At 45.2% G+C, this 20821-nt stretch overlaps 1 protein-coding gene across 1 annotated transcript in view; it reads right to left on the bottom strand.

Annotated features, from left to right (window-relative positions):
• SORL1 (sortilin related receptor 1) overlaps positions 1 to 20821 on the bottom strand; it is a 156606-nt gene that overhangs the window by 100246 nt on the left and 35539 nt on the right. The window contains exons 6-9 of the mRNA XM_077893900.1: positions 20202 to 20382; positions 8547 to 8648; positions 7205 to 7374; positions 1597 to 1789 (exon numbers count right to left, since the gene is read on the bottom strand). Of these exons, the coding sequence (XP_077750026.1) occupies positions 1597 to 1789; positions 7205 to 7374; positions 8547 to 8648; positions 20202 to 20382 (646 nt within the window). The remainder of the gene's footprint in view (positions 1 to 1596; positions 1790 to 7204; positions 7375 to 8546; positions 8649 to 20201; positions 20383 to 20821) is intronic.

Below are 20821 nucleotides of genomic sequence, written 5' to 3'. Positions count from 1 at the left end.
CTTATGTTAACAGGTTTTTACCTGGGAACCTGGTCGGCTACGTCTACTTACTTTTATAACAAAAGGATCTCTCTAGGAAATGTCCATCTTGCTAGCAACACTGTTTAGCAAATGAAAACTGGAGCAGATTAGGTTGGGTCTCAAATATTTGCCAACTAGCCTGTTCTTTCACCACCTAAAATCACAGGTAGAAACTAAAAGCCCACCAACTTGTATGGTTCGTAGATAAATGGGTCAGTCAGGGGAATAAGCAGAGTTTTAACAATACCATTAATGTGGTAGGCTCAGACCCTACAGCACACTCAAAAGCAGGCCACCCCCATCTACACAGGCTGGTGCAGAGCTCCCAAAATCTAGAAGTCAGTCCTGAATAAAGAAACACTATATATCTGTCTCTATCTACTTATATCTTGCCTCTCCAAAGTTAGACTTCATGTACGAAGGCAAGACCTGCTGCCAAATAGAGAGGAGGAATCAAGAAGTCAGTGGAGAACAAGACTTTCCAAAAAAATTTTCTTAGTGATCACAGATACAGCATAGAGTAGAGTCAACATACTTAATCACGGACAAACAAAATTCAAAAATCCCAGACCAGGTAACTAAATATTAGTTTTCCCCAAATTACTACTACTTGATTTTTTTTTTCTGAGTTCCTTCTGCCTACCTACTTTATATAACCCAGACCCCTTAGGTGAGACAAAAACGGAGGTGCGGGGTGTCACATAAAGCCAAGGAACTCAATCCACAGGATGTTCTTCCGAGGGACAAGAACAGGGCTGCTCAGGAGAGTGGGAACACTTACTGAGGCCAAATAAAACATTTTAGTATTCTCAGCTTTTCAGATGGAGCCACAGATTGGGAAAATTGTAGAATCCTAAATCATATTCAGGAAGGCACTTTTTTAAAAGTTCTGCAGAAATTAAAAATCTACAACAGAGTTTCCCAAGCTGTCTTGGTTTGCAACACAATTAGCGTCCCTGTAAATTTTTTATAGCAGCCTCAGACCAGAAGACGTACCCACATTTGTTTGTTTGTTTTTTACATAGTTAAGACCAAACAATTTAATAAGTGTACATGTCCTAATAACTTAATGGCAGTTCAAAATAACAGTGTGTGTGCATATACACACGCATACACACATATACATGCACAGAGAAAACACAATTTTTATTTCACTCTTAAATAACCACAGTTACTTAATACCGGATGTCTGCACCTGCTGAGTACTACACACTTTCTCAAAGTTTAGAATCATCTCAGATCCCACCACTGTCACTTCCCATCCCACTGGGATTTTCTCACTTGCTTTTTATCACGTCAACTGCTAGAAAATTCGGCTTCACAACAGTTTGATGCCTTCCAAAGCACGAACTAATGTGGAAACTAGGAACGAAACTCAAGATGGTACTTCACATGATGACTGACAAATACCAAGTATCTTGTGTTTCTCTCAAAAGTTTAAAACATCCCAGAGTTCACTGGGAGTGAACTATGGCACCCCTAGCTGCCCTGGTGCGGAGTTTGGGAACCGTTAAGGGTAGCACCACAGATTAAAAATTCATATGAAAAGCCCAAACGAGATGAAAGCATCTGTACCTCACAGTTGATTTTTTCTCCATATCCCGTGAAGGCTGGAGCCTGAAGGAACTCCCAGGTACCCCCTTTGTCAAAGGTGATGACTGATCGCATGTTCTCCTCATTCATCGAACCGTTAATCAGAGTAGCGATATAGACTCCTTGTAACCCCTCCACGCGGTGGAAGTCAGCAAATGGCTCATTTGCAAAATACCTACAGTAAGAGAAAATAAGCAGCTGTGAACCTGAACTGATATTTCCTTGGTATGTTTTTATTATAAATAACATAAAATTTAGCTGTGTTAAAGTACAGAATTCAGTGGCATTACGTACATTCACGATGCTGTGTTGTACCGGCGTCACGATCTAGTTCCAGAACACTTTCATCATCTCAAAAAGAAACCCAGTACCCACCGGCAGTCATCCCCCTTCTTCCCTGCCCACCCCAAGCCCTGGCCACCACTACTCAGTTTTCTGTGGCTACGAATTGGCCTAATCTGTGTATTTCATATACATGGAAGTGTGCCTTTTTATGGTCACTTTTGTACAGCGTAATGTGTCCAAGGTTCACCCATACTGTAGCACAAATCAGTAGTTCATTCTTATTTACAGATAAGTAACCTTTTTTTTTAAAGATTTTATTTATTTATTCATGAGAGACACAGAGAGAGAGAGGCAGAGATACAGGCAGAGGGAGAAGCAGGCTCCATGCAGGGAGCCTGACGTGGGACTTGATCCCAAGACTCCAGGATCACGCCCTGAGCCGAAGGCAGATGCTCAACCACTGAGCCACCCAGGTGTCCCGTCCCTCTTTTTTTTTTTTAAACGTGATTGTGTTTTAACTTTGAAGGTCAAGATGCTTATCAGATCAATAACTCTTCATGGGGAGTTCAGAATGCTGACTACAACATACAGACGTGATGAGAGGCACGTCTATCTCTTCCCTGAAAGATTCACCCCAAATCTTCCAGCGAGCCTCGACAAACAGGAAACAGTAAGCCAGACTTGCCAGACACCAATCGAAGCGCCAGAGCTTATAACCCGCAGGAATCCAGCGCTAAGGGATACACAGCCACTGGCCACACGCTGACAATTAATTATCCAACACCCTGTTCAGGGAGAAGCCCATAGGGTTCCTGTCAGAATGCACAGCAGAACCCCGACCCCAGGAAGCCATACAAAGAGCAAGGAAGGTTCTAGAAGCTTGAGGTTATACTTTTTACCAATGAAGCAGAGAATGAGGCCTTCCCAGGGCCTTAACTACTATGCCAGGGTACCTATTTCACTGGGAAGCAGCTTTGCCCCGAAATGGTACACACGTCACAGATGGAACAGATCTCTGAGAAGTGCTAACCAGAGTTCCCACGTGGTTTTCAAAACTGGAAGTGTGTCCTTTATTTAGAAGGGTTCTGAGCCACCAGGCTTGGTTAAAAAAAAATTTATTAAAGCATAGAACTGCTTTTTTCCATTATCCACTCTACCAATCTCAAGCTGGATGAGTTTAGACAGAAGCACACTCACTACAAGCTCTGAGGAAGAAAAAGAAAATTTTTAAAAAGCACTGACAAAGCTACTTCAGATGGAGAGACTGAGCAAAACCCCAAATCAAATGCTGGCACTGAGGGACGCCTGGGTGGCTCCATGGTTGAGCACCTGCCTTCAGCTCAGGGCATGATCCCAGGGTCTGGGGATCGAGTCCCATATCAGGGTCCCCAAGGGAGCCTGCTTCTCCCTCTGCCTGTGTCTCTCCACCTCTCTCTCTCTCTCTCTCTGGGTGTCTCATGAATAGATAAATAAAATCTAAAAAAAAAAAATCCTAAATAAGATGCTGGCAATGAGACCAAACATTCTGACATGCGGTTTCCTCGGGTCTCCTGGAGGTATTTTTCTTTGCTTCTTTAGAAATCAGTTGCAGCTCTGTCAGCCACCCACTCTCTCTATTGACCTCAGCAACCCTGCGTTAGATGCCATCATCATGAAGCCACCACCATCAGGTTGACTGTCACTCTCCTGGATTTCTGCCTTTTGGTTCCAAGCAGAAACCTGTCTTCTATGCCTGTCAGTGCCCCAGTGGCCCTGCGATGATTCATCTCACCCTAGGTGCCCTCTCTTCGTCCATTTTCTTACATTTCCACTCGCCAGAGCACCCAGGCCCCTGGGCCACCCTCCTGCAGAGCCCACGCCCGCCTCGCCCCTCGCAGAGGCCCCGCCGGGCCCAACATCTCATCCCCACATCCAGACACTGCTTTCCAGGAGATTTCTGCTCGGCACATCTCACCGACGCCAGGGGCACCCCCAGTTAAGAATTCTACTCCAGGTCTCTAAGTAAATTAGGACCGCTTCCTTGGCACCACACTTTCCTATTGAGTTCAAAGAACAACTCATTTCAAATAACACAGAAGTGTTATGTGGGTTTTTTTGGTTTTTGGTTTTTTTTGAATCAGCCTGCCCACGCAATCTAATTCACCCTTAGCCTATCTCATCTCGCTGAGATGCAGAAGCAGGTGACAAAAGTTCACTCAAATGAGCACAACTGAGCATCTCCAGTCCTGAGATTAAGCCTGAAGTAAACAAGAAGAAGGCTGAGCCCATGGTGGTCTGTGAATGTAGACGTAAACCTCTTTCCAGTTTCCTAACTGGATTGGGCACTCGGGCCGGGCATGAGTGACCTTCATTACCACGTAAAGGGCCGTGTGCATACATGAGAGGGCCATATGGTCACATAACTGAGCTTCCTGCTTCCTGGGGAGCTTCTCTCCAAGACTTCTGCCTGCCCTGTCACAAGACAGCCATCCTGAACACCCGACAAATGCAGAGGATACAGAAACCTTTGGCAAGCTGTGATTTATCCACTCCACGGCTCTCAAAGGTGGGGGGAAAAAATCAGAGGCTGGGAAAGGCTTGAGGAATCATGGCTCATAATTCTAATTATAAAAAAAGTAAGCAGAATATTATTCACCAGTACAAAGGAATGAAGCACTCACACACACACACACACACGCACACGCACACACATACACACACGGACAAACCCTGAACACATTATGCAAGCTCCGAGACTGACCCAAAGGTCACTTATTATTTTTTTTTTTTTAATTTATGATAGTCACAGAGAGAGAGAGAGAGAGAGAGAGAGAGAGAGGCAGAGACATAGGCAGAGGGAGAAGCAGGCTCCATGCACCGGGAGCCCGACGTGGGATTCGATCCCGGGTCTCCAGGATCGCGCCCTGGGCCAAAGGCAGGCGCCAAACCGCTGCGCCACCCAGGGATCCCAAGGTCACTTATTATGCTACGATTCTGTTTACACAGTATACCTGGAGAAGGTAAATCCACAGAGACAGAAAGGACATTAGTGGCTGCCAGGGGCTGCAGGGAAGACAGACTGGGACCAGAAACTGCTTAGTGGGTAAGGGGTTCTCTTTTGGGGAAGTGAAATGTTTTGGAAATAGATTAAAGCTGGTGGTTGCTTGCACAACGCCATGAATGCCCTAAATGCCACCGGGCTGTTCACTTTAAAATGGCTCAGCTAATGTCATGTGAATTTCACCCCAATAAATTACTTAAAATAACAAACAAACAAAAAGCAAAGACACAGGAGCCAGCCAAAAGACGCTGCCACTGACCAAACCAGAAAAACCTGAGGCTGAATCATGGTAGGAATGGTTTACAACACATTAACTCACACTGAATAATAAATAACTCAGGAGTCTATACTGGCAGGGGTGTGGGGAGGCATAAAATAGGACGTACCTCTGAAAGAGCCGAAACAGGGCATGCAAAGGCACTGTCAGGGACCAGAAAGTTCTCCCCTTGGGGATCCAACAGGCATCTCCAAGCTGGCGAGTCCGAACCCGAGGCCCTGCCCTTTCCCCGGACACCTGCTCCTCGCGCAGCTCCCCCTGACCTCCTGACGCCCGGACTCAGCCCACGGCCGTCATTCTGCCCACTCACTGCTCAGCCCAAGCAGCCGTGGGCCCTGGACGCGCCACAGCCAAGCAGCAAATCTACCAGCAAACGATCAGAATTTGCCCATTTCCGTCATCTCTGCTGCTACTGCCCTGGGCCCTGCTGACAGCAAGGCCAGCCTGGGTCTCCAGCACTGTCCCGGCCAGGCGCCCTGCTTCTTCCATTCTCGCGCCCCGCCGGCAGTCTACTCTGCACACAGCACTGAGCCTGGCTTCTTTAGAAGACAGGTCACCTGAGTGTTCGTCTGAAACTAGTTGTAATATTGTCCATTTATGTTTCAAGTCCTTTCCTTTATGTAACGTGGGGTCACAATTTTTTTAAATGGTTAAAAAAAATGTAACAGGTTAAATCAGATGATGTCCATCTTCTGGTCAAAAACCTCCATATTCTGCTTAGAAGGAAAAAAGGAAATTTCTTCCATGCCCTTGAAGGCCTTATACAATCTGAGCCCTGCTCTCCTGGATCCTATTTCCTAGAGGATGTTCTCTCTCTCCTCCTCCTCCAGCTGTTGGAGCCACCCTGGCTTCTACACCGCTCCTAAAATATATCCAACCTCAGAATCTCTGAGCATGCTGTTCCCTCTGCTGCAGCGCCCTTCCCCAGGGCCTCGGAGCATGCTGTTCCCTCTGCCACAGTGCCCTTCCCCAGGCCCTCCGAGCATGCTGTTCCCTCTTCCTGCTCATGTGACTCAGGACCTACTGAAATGTCACTGTCGTAGAACAGCCTTCCATGGCCAGCCTGTATAAATGACATGCTCTTAATCCCCTGTCCTCTTAACTTGGTTCACTCTGCCTCCCAGCCCTTGCCACCAACAGGCAAACTACGTATTTGTTTCCGTCCTATCTTCCCCCAATGAGAACAAAAGCCCCATGGAATAAGGACCCTGTTTTGACTTTTCATTGCTGGACATATTATCTCATTGCTGTGCCTGGAACAAGGGCTGGCACAGAGCAGCAGCGTCCTTGTCAAAAGAAATGGGGACTGAATAAATCACCAGCATGACGAGAGACCTTGGACGGCAGTGTCACGCCCTGTGACCTGGTGGTCACGGCCTCAGAGCCAGGCCTCGCTGCACACCAGCCAGCTCCACCAGACGGCTCTTGCAAAGAGCAGAGTGATTCTCATCACAGTCAGACGTCTCACAGAAGACTGGCTTGTCGCATGACAAGCGAGAATGAATGGACTCCAGCTCCCAAGGGTCACGGGGTCACCCACGGAGCAATATTTGCAATTACAGTAAGAAAAAAAAATGTCAATTAACCTGCCTTACTTAGAGGCAAGTCTGCCATCGCTCTCCCCACGCCAGCTTGCCCCGAGCTGACCCCTGTCCAAGTGCCTTTTCCCACCGGCTCAGAGACCCCAAGGCAGATAACTGAAGGAAAGGAACCCAGGGAGTGGCTGAAACAGGGCCTGTTACTCCAAATGTCACCCAGAGCAGCCATGCTCAGCCTTGGCATCCCATCCAAATCACCTGGAGGGCTTTTTAAAATCTTCACAGCCCAACCACACCCCTAATTGCTGAAGCCGTGCCACAAGCCAGCCACGGGCATTCTGGAAACTCGCCAGTTGAACCCAAAAGTACAGCTGATGTTGAAAAACACCCAACCTGAGGGTGCTGGTTGCTCTGATGTAAAAGCGAGGGAGGGACTTATGGTTTCCTTACCTCACCAACGTGTCACCGCCTGCCCCTCCTGGGCTGTAATAGAGCACGTTCTCCAGGGACAAGGAGAATTTCAGCCCCTCTGCCTCTGAGATGTATAAGTTGGTGCGGTTGTTACTATGACTGACGCATACAAACACCTGGTCCTCGGAGGCATCTGCGATGTAATATTCCTTTGGAATCGAAAGTCAAAACATACACAAGTCAAAAACCACACATGCACAGTGGACTTTTCCCTATGCACACTGAAGTAATGACTTCCAAATGTCCCAGTGACGGGGACAGGCCCAGAGCCCGCAGACACCTTCCCAAATCTCGGTAAAGCCTAGCCAATTTTCTTTTTGGAGGAGGTGAGGCTGCCCTGTAACTGGAACAAGCTGCTTACTGGCAAATGGGGCCCCAAAGAGGGGACCACCAAACCCCACAAATGACCTAAAAACTTTGTTTTGGTTCATGACATCTCCTTTTTCCCATGAGGTCCATCAATAGTATGTATTATAATATCCATTAATGTGCATTTCCTTTCCTTTCATTCTCTCTAAGGTACTAAAGAAAGGTGGAAGCCATAAAAAGCAAAGAACTGACAAGAATGTTCTCCCCATGAGCTACCAACCCTCCAGCACACCGACTGCCAGTGGCAAGGCCTTCAAATGCCACCTCCTGCCTGTGGTGGCTTCTCTGATGACCCCAGCCCACACTGTTTTTCCCATTGATCTCTTCGCTCTAATACACACATACTGTAGCTAAGCATTTGACATGAATGTATATATATGGTTTCTCCTCTGCTTGTTTCTCTGTGTCTCCAACGTATGTGTTTCTAAAAGGATGGGTCCCAGCTTTTATCCCCTTTTGGAATCTAGCCACCTGTAAGCAACAGAGCAGGTATTGCATGAATAACTCATGGTCACCAGCTCTCCATTCCTTCAGGACAGCACACTAAGGGCCCACTGACTCTGGTCCCAAACGTCTGCCAGTCTGTCTCCACATAAAGCAAATTAAGACTCCCATTCAGCTGCACTTCAAATAGTGAAGAGGGAAAAAACAGACCAAGGTGCCCAAAGCCTAATGGTTCCCTCTATGGAACTGTCTAGAAAGTGATTGCAGGGAGCCTCCATCAATGACCTACCCAACATGATGAGCACTGAGTGTTACACTGCATGTTGGCAAATTGAACTTTAAAAAAAAATTTTTTATTAAAATAAATAAGAAATAAAAGAAGATTCAAATTAAAAAAAATTTTTTAAAAGGCTCTACCCAGAAGGATATCCCAGCAACACCTTTCCCCTGACCCCTGCATGTGGAAACCCCTAACTCTTCTGTCCACCCCCAAGCAGACCCCACTCACATTAATAGGATGTCTTGTAACAAACTGGGCTGCTCGCATGGGCTTCCTGTCAAAGGACACCCAGAGCTGGACAGAAGCTGGCTGTAGACCGCCCAGAAGATGCTGCCAAGGAAGAGGAGGGGAAAAAAAAGTTAATGGTGCCACACTACAGCCACTCAAAGTAAGAGAAGATGGAAACAGGAAAGTCAGACCCCTCTGATTCTACCAGAAACACAAAACACAGGGTGACTGCAAATGCACATTTTTTGCAAGGTCCGTGTTCCCTCCACAGCTTGGGCTGCATTTGTTTGATCCCCAACATCCGATCTGCAACAGGTATTAGATACTCCCGAGTAAGGACAGACGGTACCGCGGCCCAACTGGGCGTGGGAGGAGGTAGGGGGCTGAACCCGGCAGCCCCCGCACCCACACAGGCTGAGGTCAGCCACACACCGAGCATATAAAACCCATTCCCATGTTCTTTCCCCTCCCGTTTTCAGGGGACGAGGATACTCGAATTAAAGGGCTTTAACCTGCACAAAGAGCTGAGGGAATTTTTACCGGTTCTCTTTTGCAACCTTCTAATACTTCTCATTGATGAACGTTTTTCCTAGAGTGTGTTTTCTTTGCTAGGGCATAGGGCATGCCACACAATGTTGGCCACATCACACTGCGTTTTAGAAATACTAAAGCACAGCTGGAGTCTCGAAAATGTGTATAAAAGCATTAGATTAAGAGCTGGCTGTACCACCTCAGGAAATCACTAAACGTCTCTAGGTCTCAATTTACTCATCTACAAAAATGAGAAGCTGATTAGGATCAGGGCTTCTCTATATATGGGTTTCAATGGTCCAGGAACCCTATAAATACATATGCAAACCATGTGTATAGATGCACTCATTCATCCTGCCGGGAAGGGCACACAATCTTTACCAGATTCTCAAAAGGGTTGATGATTCAAAAAGGGGTAAGAGCCACCATAAAGGCTCAGTGTGGGTTTTTCCAGCTCTAAAAGTATGGGACTGGGATGCCTGGGTGGCTCGGTGGCTGAGCATCTATCTTCAGCTCAGGTTGTGATCCTGGGGTCCTGGGATCAAGAGCCACATCAGGCTTTCCACAGGGAGCCTGCTTCTCCCCTCTGCATGTGTCTCTGCCTCTCTCTCTCTGAGTCTCTCACAAATAAAATCTTTTAAATAAATAAAGTATGGGATTGAGAACTGAAGGCAAATTTTGCACAACTAGCTGGAAAGGGATACAAGCCTTCAGATGTACATAATCACACACGCGACTACTAAGCTTATCAGAATGTTGAGATCCCCAGCCAGAATGGGTTCATTTTGCTTCATTTATCCTTGACCGTGTTGCTACTGTTTACCACACATTTTAAATTCCTATAAAGTAAGAAACATATCAATTTCTCTTAACTATAACACAAATGAAACCCATGTGCTAATATATGCCCAATAAATACTATGTGAAGAGCAAGGGGAGGAACATGAAGTTACTCTTGACTCATCTGAGTACTGTGTGTGTGTGTGTGTGTGTGTGTATACACATATATATACACACACACACACATATATATATATATATATAACAAATGGTTAAAATTAGTTTGTTTGAAAGAGGCCAGGTAGAGAGGTACAAAAGACTGCCTTTCCAAAATGGCACAACTGAAAACCATGTTAATAGCTTGTACTAAGTATGGGGCCATAGGAAACGATGGATCTATTAAAAATATAAAACATATTACCTAAATGAGAAAACATTGCCCAGCAAGACTGTTAGGCATAGATTCCAAAAGCCCTCAAGTCAATAAAATTTTATAGCTATTTATAAAGGTCAGAGGATCCGTTTAAGTTACCCTATATAAATCCCTATAAATATATGTGAATACACAGATGTCAGTTGAAACATACACTTTCATGCTTTTATTTTTTCACTACTATCCCACTGTGGTTATACCTTAGAAAGGAGTCACTTTTCTCAGTGACACTAGGGCCATGATTAGTTAAGTTTTGTGGGGGGTTTTAATATTTTATTTATTTATTCATGAGAGAGACACAGAGACAGAAACATAGGCAGGGGGAGAAGCAGGCTCTCTGCGGGGAGCCCGATGTGGGACTCAATCCCAGGACCCTGGGATCATGCCCTGAGCCGAAGGCAGATGCTCAACCACTGAGCCACCCAGGTGCCCCTAGTTAAGCATTCTTAATGAGTGCTCTTGGGTGGCATGAGAATGGAGAATTCATACCAAGGCCAGTCTTCCTCCACAAATGCAAAAGTCACAGAGTACAAAGGTCATAAGAAATCTCAAAACAAACCAAAAAGCAACAACAATAAGAAGGGAAGGGAAGGGGAGGGGAGGGGAGGAGGGAGGGGGAGGGGGGGAGGGGGGAGGGAAGGGAAGGGAGAAAAGAAAAAGAAACCTCAAAACACATCCATCCCACTTCCTTCCAGGACAATCATTCCTAAGCCTGGACAATTCGGGCTCACTCCTAAGGAGTGATACTTTCTCGCCACCAAGAAACATTAAAAATTACGAGCACCTGGGTGGCTCAGTCAGTTAAGCATTTGCCTTCAGCTCAGGTCATGATCCCAGGGTCCCGGGATCAAGCCCCATGTCAGGCTCCCTGCTCACAGAGAGCCTGCTTCTCCCTCTCCTCCTCCCCATTCCTGCTCTCTCTCACTATCTCTTTCTCTCTAATAAATAAAATCCTAAAAAAAAAATTAACAATTAAACTGTGGCACACTATGGACTGTCAAACAGATGTATCATTAGCCCCTAATATTTTTCCTTAACAAACCATGGGGTTTTGTGGCTGTTGAGTTTCTCTTGACCACAATTATAAAAGTAAAACGTGCTCATAAGAAAGAAACATCCAACAGTATAGACAGGGGTGAGGTAGAATGCAGAACCTCAGCTCCCGACCCTCCACTCTCTCCTCCTGCCCGACCCTCCAGAAAGTAACAGCTTACCAACGCTCTGCTGGTAACAGGCTTTCATGGGGTCTTTCAGAAGTGTTCTGTGCCATCACACCTGAGCATATTTATATGGTGACAGACAATGCTACACTTACCCAACATCCATTATTCCTTCCTCTTTAGCAACAAGACCTTGACCGCCACCCCAAATAAGCCACTGGGGTTCTCTACCTAAGTGCAGCCACATGACTGAGTTCTAAGCAATAATTGTAAACCTAAGTGGTGTGTTGGTTTCTAAGAAGGCTGCTGAGAGACTTCATCAGTGGGAAGGGGTCCTATTTGGCCTCTCTCTCCTTACTCTAACTCCCATAAAGACTCAAAGGCTAGTATAGATATTCTGGACCAAGAAGGAACCCTGAGAATGGAAATCATTAGGTTTGTGGAACAGAGAGAAGCCTATTGGTCCCCAATAACACCAGGGCACCCACATACCAGCCGTAGTTTGGCTACCAATAGGCTGCCCTGAGGAGAGAAAAGTAAGTTTCTGTATTCACTAAGGCACTTGTATTTCTAGTCTGTTACCAGTAATCAAACACAATGCTAATTTGATAACATTTGCAATTTTATTTTCCACATACAACGCTGATCGTTGATAGAAATGTTGTTGTGCCATTCAACTTTCTTCACTCATAGAGTCTCTTGGACATCATCTGTTTAACAGCTCATGGGCACTGACATATTTTCCAGAAACATTCTTCAGTGGACATGCTTGTATATGTTACCTTTTTTAGAAGTTCACAAGAATATCTGTAGGATGCCATTCTCAAAACCACTAGATCAAAATTTTCAGTTTTGACAGAATAAACAGCCTTCCTGAAAGGCGATACCAGTTAATACAGCTCCCAGCACAAATACTTTCGCCAGCATCCAGGAGTTATTTAAACGTTTCAAGTTATGCCAATATTACAGGGTCTGAGAATCTGTGATAAGATTTTTTTTATTTGGTGTTTTCATCCTGATAAGGAAACACAAATTAACATAAGAATCTGAATAATCTGAATTTCAGAATGTGCATTTATGCTTACGGTTGAGATTATATCAAAGGAAATGAGAGGTCAAGGAGAAAAGAGCAGAGAGAACTAAATAAATGACACATTCTTGCCAAGTGAAGGCCACAGGATGTCACAGTGAGCTCTTCAATCAAACATTTCATGGAGAAAAGTGGCCAGAGAATGAGGGACTCCAAAGCACGTGGGGGACAAGGACCCCAGTTCAGAAGCACTGGGGCTCTAGCATCCACTGCCACCTTCCCCTCTGAAGCAGTGACCAAGGATCAGCAAAACATCATCCACGTTAACGTCGTTTATGCTAAAATATTTATAGATAACGTTTTACAGATATTTTATATATACTTATGACTTGCTTTAATATATCCCAAGAAAAGGGGTGCCTGGGTGGCTCAGCCGGGTAAATGTCTGACTCCTGATCTAAGCTCAGGTCTTGCTCTTGGGGTTGTGAGATCTAGCCCTGCATTGGGGTCCATGCTGAGTGGGGAGCCTACTTAAAAAATAATACTAATAATAAAATAAGGGATCCCTGGGTGGCGCAGCGGTTCGGCGCCTGCCTTTGGCCCAGGGCGCGATCCTGGAGATCCGGGATCGAATCCCACGTCGGGCTCCCGGTGCATGGAGCCTGCTTCTCCCTCTGCCTGTGTCTCTGCCTCTCTCTCTCTCTCTGTGGTGTGACTATCATAAATAAATAAAAATTTAAAAAAAAATTTTTTTTTAAAATAAAAATAAATAAAAATTAAAAAAAATAATAAATAAATAAAAAATAAAATAAACCATTCCAAGAAAAAAATAAGTAGTAGGTTACACAGCTGAAAAGAGATTAACAAATGTAAATAGTATTGAGGCTGAATGAGGGCACCTACGGAGGACCACCTACGGAGGTCCTATAAGTATAAACTGTTCTTTTACATAGATTTGAAATCATCCATAATAAAAAGTTTTAGGGGCGCTTAGGTGGCTCAGCAGGTTGAGCGTCTGCCTTCAACTCAGGTCATGATCTTGGCGCCCTGGAATTGAGCTCTGCACTCAGCAGGGAGTCTGCTTCTCCCTCTCCCTCTGCCCCTCCTCCTGTTCGTGCTCGCTCTCTCTCTCTCTCTCAAATAAATAAAATCTTTAAAAAAAAGAAAAAGTTCTACAAAGTTAGTATTAATTGGGAGCGCATCCAGAATGGCAGAGGAAGGAACTCAAAATCCACTCCTCCGAAAAGCAACAAAAACCCCAACCAAAGTTCTCAAAGTCAACTTTTTCACAATTCTAAAAGTTAAATAAAGGCTTGCCAAAACTCAAGGAGCACTTATTGGATATCAGTGGCAAAGCTCAGCAAGAAGAGGCAACTTTGTGGCCTCAATCCCATCCCCTTCTCCCTAGCTCTGCAGCAGCCTTAGAAACCCACAGCCTGGCAGCTCCAAGAACTGGGAAGACCAGCAGCCCCAGAGCCACTGAAGGGGACAGATGACTCCCACAGCTAGCTTGAAAACTGCATTCTCGGGTCTTCTCTCCGTATAACCTGACTCAGTTCACTGTACCAACAGACCTACAGCCAGGCCGTTTGTGGGAAACAGTGACAAATGGCAGACGTTTAACATCACAGCTGCTGGCAAGACATGACCACCTGGAGCTCATGGAAGGCTAAGAAGCCTGAAAGGAGGGATCCTTGGGTGGTTCAGCGCCTGCCTTTGGCCCAGGGCATGATCCTGGAGTCTCAGGATCGAGTCCCACATCTGGCTCCTGGCATGGAGCCTGCTTCTCCCTCTGCCTGTGCTCTGCCTCTCTCTCTCTCTCTATGTCTATCATGAATAAATAAATAAAATCTTTAAAAATAAAAAAAAGAAGCCTGGAAGGAAAAGCTGGGGCAGTAGATGCCCAGAAGAGGCTTCGATAAGCTCTGAAATATCCCAGGGAACCTACTAGGTCTCCACGCAAGAGCTGTGAGTCTGCTCAGGAGAGAAGCAATAAGGGCCTCATCTCTCATGGCCAGGTAATCACCTGGAGGCTCTACAGAAGCAGGAACCGAAGGCTAAGGTAGAGTTGTGGATGGCCAGACCGCAAGCCCCCAGCCCACGGTCAGAGGCATTCAGCCACCAGATTTATCTGTGCAAAGCATTTGAGAAAAATCACTATTCAATCATGGCCAGTCTCTAAGCCTAATTATTAAACATTTCACAGTCAAACACAATGAAGACTATAAACTCTACCAAATTAATGCAGGAAACTCACAAACAAAATCAAAATAGGCAACAGTAGGGAAAGGCAACAAAAAACATTCTGGGAAGGGGCCGCTTGGATATGAGCAGGTGCCTCGTGATACCATCTGAAATGTCTGATTTTAATAAAAGGATGACAGGACAAGCAAACAGCAAAGTATGGCCCATACTCAGACACAACACACACACACAAAGAGTCAAGAGAAACCATTGCTGAGGAAGGCCAAATACTGGAATTACAGACAAAAAATTTAAATCCCCTATCATAAATAGGTTCAAAAAATTAAAGGGAAACCATGTCACAAGAATTAAAGTATGAGAACAACTGTCTCACCAAAGACATACTATCTATAAAGAAACAGGAATTATAGAGACGCAAATTATTTTCTTTTTAAATATTTTTAAAATTTATTCATTCATGAGGAAAAGAGAAAGAGGCAGAGGGAAAAAAAGACTCCCCGTCGAACAGGGAGCCCGATGCAGGCCTCGATCCCAGGACCTCAGGATCACAACCCAAGATGAAGGCAGCTGTTTAACTGACAGCCACCCAAGCGCCCAAGATACAAATTCTTGAGTGGGAAAGTACAAGAACTCACAAGAAAAAAAATCACAAAGGGGTTCAACAAAAAATTTTAACTGGCAAAAGAGAGAGGCAGTGGACCTAAAGACATTAATTCTGATGATCCATAATAAACACAGATGAAATCTGAAAACATTACACTAGGAAAGAAAACAGTTACAAGTTAGGTCACATAGTATAGGATTCTCTTTACATAAAATGTCCAGAACAGGCGATTCTATGAGGCAGAAAATAGATTTGTGGTTGCCAGAGGCTAGGAGGGGAGGGAATGGGAGGGAATGGGAGTGTGGGGCAATGAAAATGTGCTGGAATTAGAGAGTGATAAGTATTACACAACTTTGTGAATATACTTAACAACCACTGAGCTACACACCTTAAAAGGGTGAATTTTATGGCATATGAATTATATCTCAATACAGGTGTTATAAAAGTTAATTTTAAATTTACTGGTATTACAGTTTTATTTATAATCTGTAAAGGTTTTTGGGTTTTATTGTTGCGTATAAATTACACGCATTACGTGCTTATACCTAGCTTTATGTTTGCGTACATTTAAGTAATGTTATAACTAAAATAATTCGTCAATAGCTTGGTTTGAGTCAGTTACCCTAAAATTCACACCCCAAGTGAGGTCAGCTAACTGTTCATAGAGAAGCCCACCATCTTGGGACACCTGGGTGACCCAGTGGTTGAGCATCTGCCTTTGGCTCAGGGTATGATCCTGGAGTCCCCGGATCGAGTCCCACATCGGGCTCTCCACATGGAGCCTGCTTCTCCTCCTTCTGTCTATGTCTCTACCTTTCTCTGTGTCTCTCGTGAATAAATAAATAAAATCTTTAAAAAAAAAAAAAGTCCACCATCTTGAGACAATAACTAAGTTGTCTTTTTATCTCCATCAACATTAGAGGCTTTAAATTAGCATAATGAAGATTAGAAATTGGTTTTCAATAGTGGTTGGTCAGTCATAATGGCAAAAGTAGAAATGAGTTCTCAAGGGAGATCGGTGGCATACAAGATATCTGAACTGGCTTGAATATCCTAAAGATAGTACTCTGGCATGAACAGGGCATAACAATTTAAGGAGGCCTGTAACCTGTATTTTTAGGGGAAATGGCTATGACTTAACAAGCTTTTATTTTTTTTTTAAGATTTTATGTATTTATTCATGAGAGACACAGAGAGAGGCAGAGACATAGGCAGAGGGAGAAGCAGGCTCCCTGCAAGGAGCCCGGCATGGGACTTGATCCCTGAACCAATATCACACCCTGGGCTGAAGGCAGACACTCAACCGCTGAGCCACCCAGGTGTCCCTTAAAAGCTTTTACACAAGAGGATTCTGGTTGCCTGATGCCAGTGCAAAGGGTAACAGAATCTTGCCTCTATAACAGGACTGGTTTTCTGTGAAGATCCATATAGAGATATTTTAGGGTTGTGGGCCATCCTGCCTCCACACAACTATTCAATTCTGTCACTGTAGCATAAAAGCAGTGATAGACAACTTGTAAGCAAATAAGCATAGCTGTTTCAATAAAACTTTATTGACAAAAACAAGTGAAGAGCCATAGCTTGCCAATCCCTGCTCTAGAACATTGTGTTTATACCACCCAGAAGAAGAGAGGAAATGCCATTAAGCCCATACATTAGGTCTCTGCTTACTGATGCATCAATTGTGCAAGAAAGGTATATACCTGGCTTTCATGATTTACTGGTGGTGAAGCTACTGAGGAGCAGCTAGTCCTCACTTATTTCCAACATTTTGGCAACTATTGCTATCTACCAGAAAGAACCTAACAGCTGTATATTGCCAAGTTAGCGACTCGATGTTGGTCCAGTTTGCAGAAACACCTCATTGCTGCTTTAATGGCCTATCATTTTAGTGTAGACTATTAAGACAAGTAAGTGAACTTCATGTCAAAAAAAAAGGGTATAAAAATTAGGCTTGGGTTAAAAAAAATCAAGGGGGAGCACTCGAGTGGCTCAGCCAGTTGAGTGACTGACCCCTGATTTCAGCTTGGATCATTATCTCAGGGTCGTGGGGTCGAGTGCCCCACATTGGGCTCCCCACTCCTTGTGGATTATGCTTGAGATACTTTCTCTCCCTCTCCCACTACTGCCCCTCTCCTTCCACACGCTCTCGCACATGCCTCCTCTCTCTAAAAAAATAAATAAATAAAATCTTTATAAAAAAAAAAATTAAAGGGCATCAGACACAAACCACATATGAAATAAGAGCCAGGCTAACAGGGCACCGGTGGATTCTGAAGACTCAGATACCACTTCCAGTCCAGAATCCAGATGGCTGTCCCCACATGTTCTAAAAAGCTAACTTGCAAAGAATTGTAATCATTCACGGTACTGGAAAAAAGCAAAAGAGTTAATCACCCAAAACCAATTTTCTGTCGTTTTGCAATTAGTTCCTTGACTTTCCTAATTTGATTTGAATCCATTTAATATTAAGGTCACTCAGAATTCCCCAAACCCAGGCAGCCTGAGTGCTAAGCACACCCCAGATAAGAAGTTACACTTGCAGACCTCAACACTCCCACTGATATGGTTACCCAACCAAGGCCAATGTTGTTTATCCTTATGGCTCAGCAGTCTAATGTAATAAAAAGGAAGAAATTAAAGGGAGAAAACACTCATTTTATCATCCACTGCCAGTTGGGTCTCTTCCCTCATCAACCCATCCAATCTACAATGATCCTTTGATAACAGAATTGACTATTATCACAAGCTTCTGCCTACAGAAGGCCTCAGGGAAGAACTTCTCAAATTTTAGAGTTTCTTAGGCAGCCTAGGGAATGCTGAGAACAAAATGCATTTGGGCCTTGAAATCTGCTTTTGGAACAAGTGCTCTTGCATGATGGTACCGTGAGTGCTCCTAAGACCACAATTTGAGAAATCTTTCCATGTGGTGGCCTACCTCATCTGACCTAGAGCCTCTAATTAACACCATTGACCTTGGAATCTGGTGGCCCGTCCACGTGCTAAAGGATAAAGCCAAACACATAAATACAGTTTTGCCACCAATATCATGTAAATAAATGAACCACAGAGAGGTGAAAGCTGACTCTGAAAGTACCAATCATTTAAGACCACCAACTTTCCCTCCCAAAATCTACTGGCCTCTGCTTTCTAAATCAGGCAGGCAAAGATGGCATTCATTCAACTACTGTACATCTGCTACACATCAAGCATTGTGCAAGATCTGGGTACTACATCAGACACCGCCTCTGAGCTCACCACTGGCCAGGAATAACAATCAACTTGCTGCCAGCACCCTGCAAATAAACTACGGCGTGAGAGCAGACATAGCTATTAGGTAGGAATGGAGGGCTTAGAAAGCTCTCACCTCAGCTCTTAGGTGTAAGATCCAGAAAAAATAGGGGCAAGAGCAATGCAATGAGGGCTTTCCGCCTCAGCCCCAAATCAGTCAGTAGGCAAATCTAGGCATCAGTTACTGCATCTTAAATTCAAGAAATTAAAATCATATAAATAAATTCAGGCCCAAAGAACTAAAACAGAGAAGACCCAGGAACACTCCGGGACCTCAGGACTGCCAAGAGGGTGTCACAAGGTACCAGTGCTCAGGCCTGGCTTCTCACCCCACATTCCCCCACCCCTCTCCTCTCTGCACCCCAGCCCAAGGCAATCCAAGGATGCCTGTCTTCTTGGCCACGTCCTGCCTGTGTGTGTGTGTGTGTGTGTGTGTGTGTGTGTGTGTGTGTATACATAAGAGAAAGAGATAAAGTGGTAAGCAGGGCAGGAAAGGAACTATCTGGCAAGTGCCCCAATGCAAACAGCCTAACAGAAGACAAACCACTATAATTAATAGTGACTCTAAAAACTTTTTGCAAAGTATATATTGGGGAACCCTTCTTGCCTATAGCCACCCACATCTTCTCTTCCTCTCATCTCAACCTGATTCTCTGCTTTCCTTGCTGGGGAGGTCCTGTCTCTACCCTGGAATCCTTCCAAAGGGAGCAGCCTGCCTCTGCCTGGCCTGCTACCAATTCATGTATTTTAAGCGAGAACCTAGGGGAAAACATTACACCTGATTTTAGTTCCACAAGGTTAACTGTGATGGAAGGCAAAGCGCCTGCCAGTGACCAGAAACCATCTTCAGAGCCCGAAGTCAAGGAGGGAATGGCCACCATTGAGAAAATAAGCACTTCTCCTCCAGGAAGAGGAGCCCAATCTGCTCTCCTCAGGGGGGCTTTTCCCTTCACACAGGGCAGGACAGTTGCCACTTGCAACTTGATACAGTCGCAAGGCAAGCCCTGTTAAATAATCAACTCTAGTTTTAAATGCGCAAGCCCCCACCCGTTCCAGCATCTGGCTCCATCCAACACATCAAATCAAGGAGAAGATTTTCCCAAAGGCTGAGAATTAAGCTACTTACTGACAGCTGGAAGCTTAATCACTGCTTTTCTTAGAGCATTAACTCCCACTAGCCAATGACTACACATTCTATTAGCCATGGAAATTAACATGTGTCCAAAATTCCCAACGAAATCCTCCTAATCTGAAAGGAAATCAGGCAGCGAGATTAAAGAAAATTGCCACTGAGCCCCACCTCTCCTCTCGGGGTTCTTTCAATTGGGATTTCAAAGACACTTGTGTTTGACAAGGATGCCTGGCTACCAGGAAACCACCAAATCCCAAGAGCCCAGAGACATCCCGAAGGACTGTCCACGCTTCTCCACTCCTCCGACCTTCCAAGACCACCCAAGCCCCACGGGAATGTCTGTCTACGTCCAGTGTCCCTCGGTCAAGCTCCTGGCCGCACTGACCCTCTCCCCGCAAGACGTAAACTCACCTGCTTGGTCCCAGGATGCAGACCCTGAGAAGGGAAACTTGGAAGGAGTATACGCGTTCCTGAGCGCTGTCCACTTACCACCGCCTTTGTAGCAAACATGTATTTGTCCCGGAGCTGGAAGTCTCTCACTTCCTCAAGGATCACCTCCTGGTTCTCCAGGGACTGGAAGAAGTCCGTACTTCTGAAAACCGTGGAGTAGCCAGAGGGTTCGTGCCGCTCCACGTAGATGGTGTTGGGCTTGTCATAGGGATCGATACCCCTGGGGGAGAGAGAGCGGTCGCTGTCATCTCCGTGTGTCACCACAAGAGGCACGGAGGCTCGGCCATGCAGATAGCCAACTGGAATTTAAGGACATGATGGTGGGGGGTGGGGGGAACAAATGATCCACTCTGCCACAAACGCAGCCCTCTGGGTGCTCCTCGGCTCAAAGACGGGAAGGTACTGCCATTGCCCAGGGTTTAGGTTGCTACTGTGCTTCAAAGCGCCCTGGGTCTCCCTCAAGGCCAGCCTTGGCCAAGCTCAAGAAGAGCAAAGAGAGGAAAAAGTACAGGGTGGGGTATTTTGGAATCAACAGGCAAGGGACTGCTTGGGGCTGTCAGCTGAGTTTCTCGCCTCAAGTTACAAACCTCAGAGAACCAAGGAGTGTGTTTTCCCAGGGCGGGAGGCTCTCACAACAGCTCTAGAAGAAACCACAGGAG

The sequence above is a fragment of the Canis aureus genome, chromosome 3, assembly GCF_053574225.1.
Source record: "Canis aureus isolate CA01 chromosome 3, VMU_Caureus_v.1.0, whole genome shotgun sequence".
In the NCBI taxonomy this organism is placed as follows: domain Eukaryota; kingdom Metazoa; phylum Chordata; class Mammalia; order Carnivora; family Canidae; genus Canis; species Canis aureus.
Note: the sequence above shows the minus strand (reverse complement) of the source record. Positions and strands in the feature narration are given on the sequence as shown.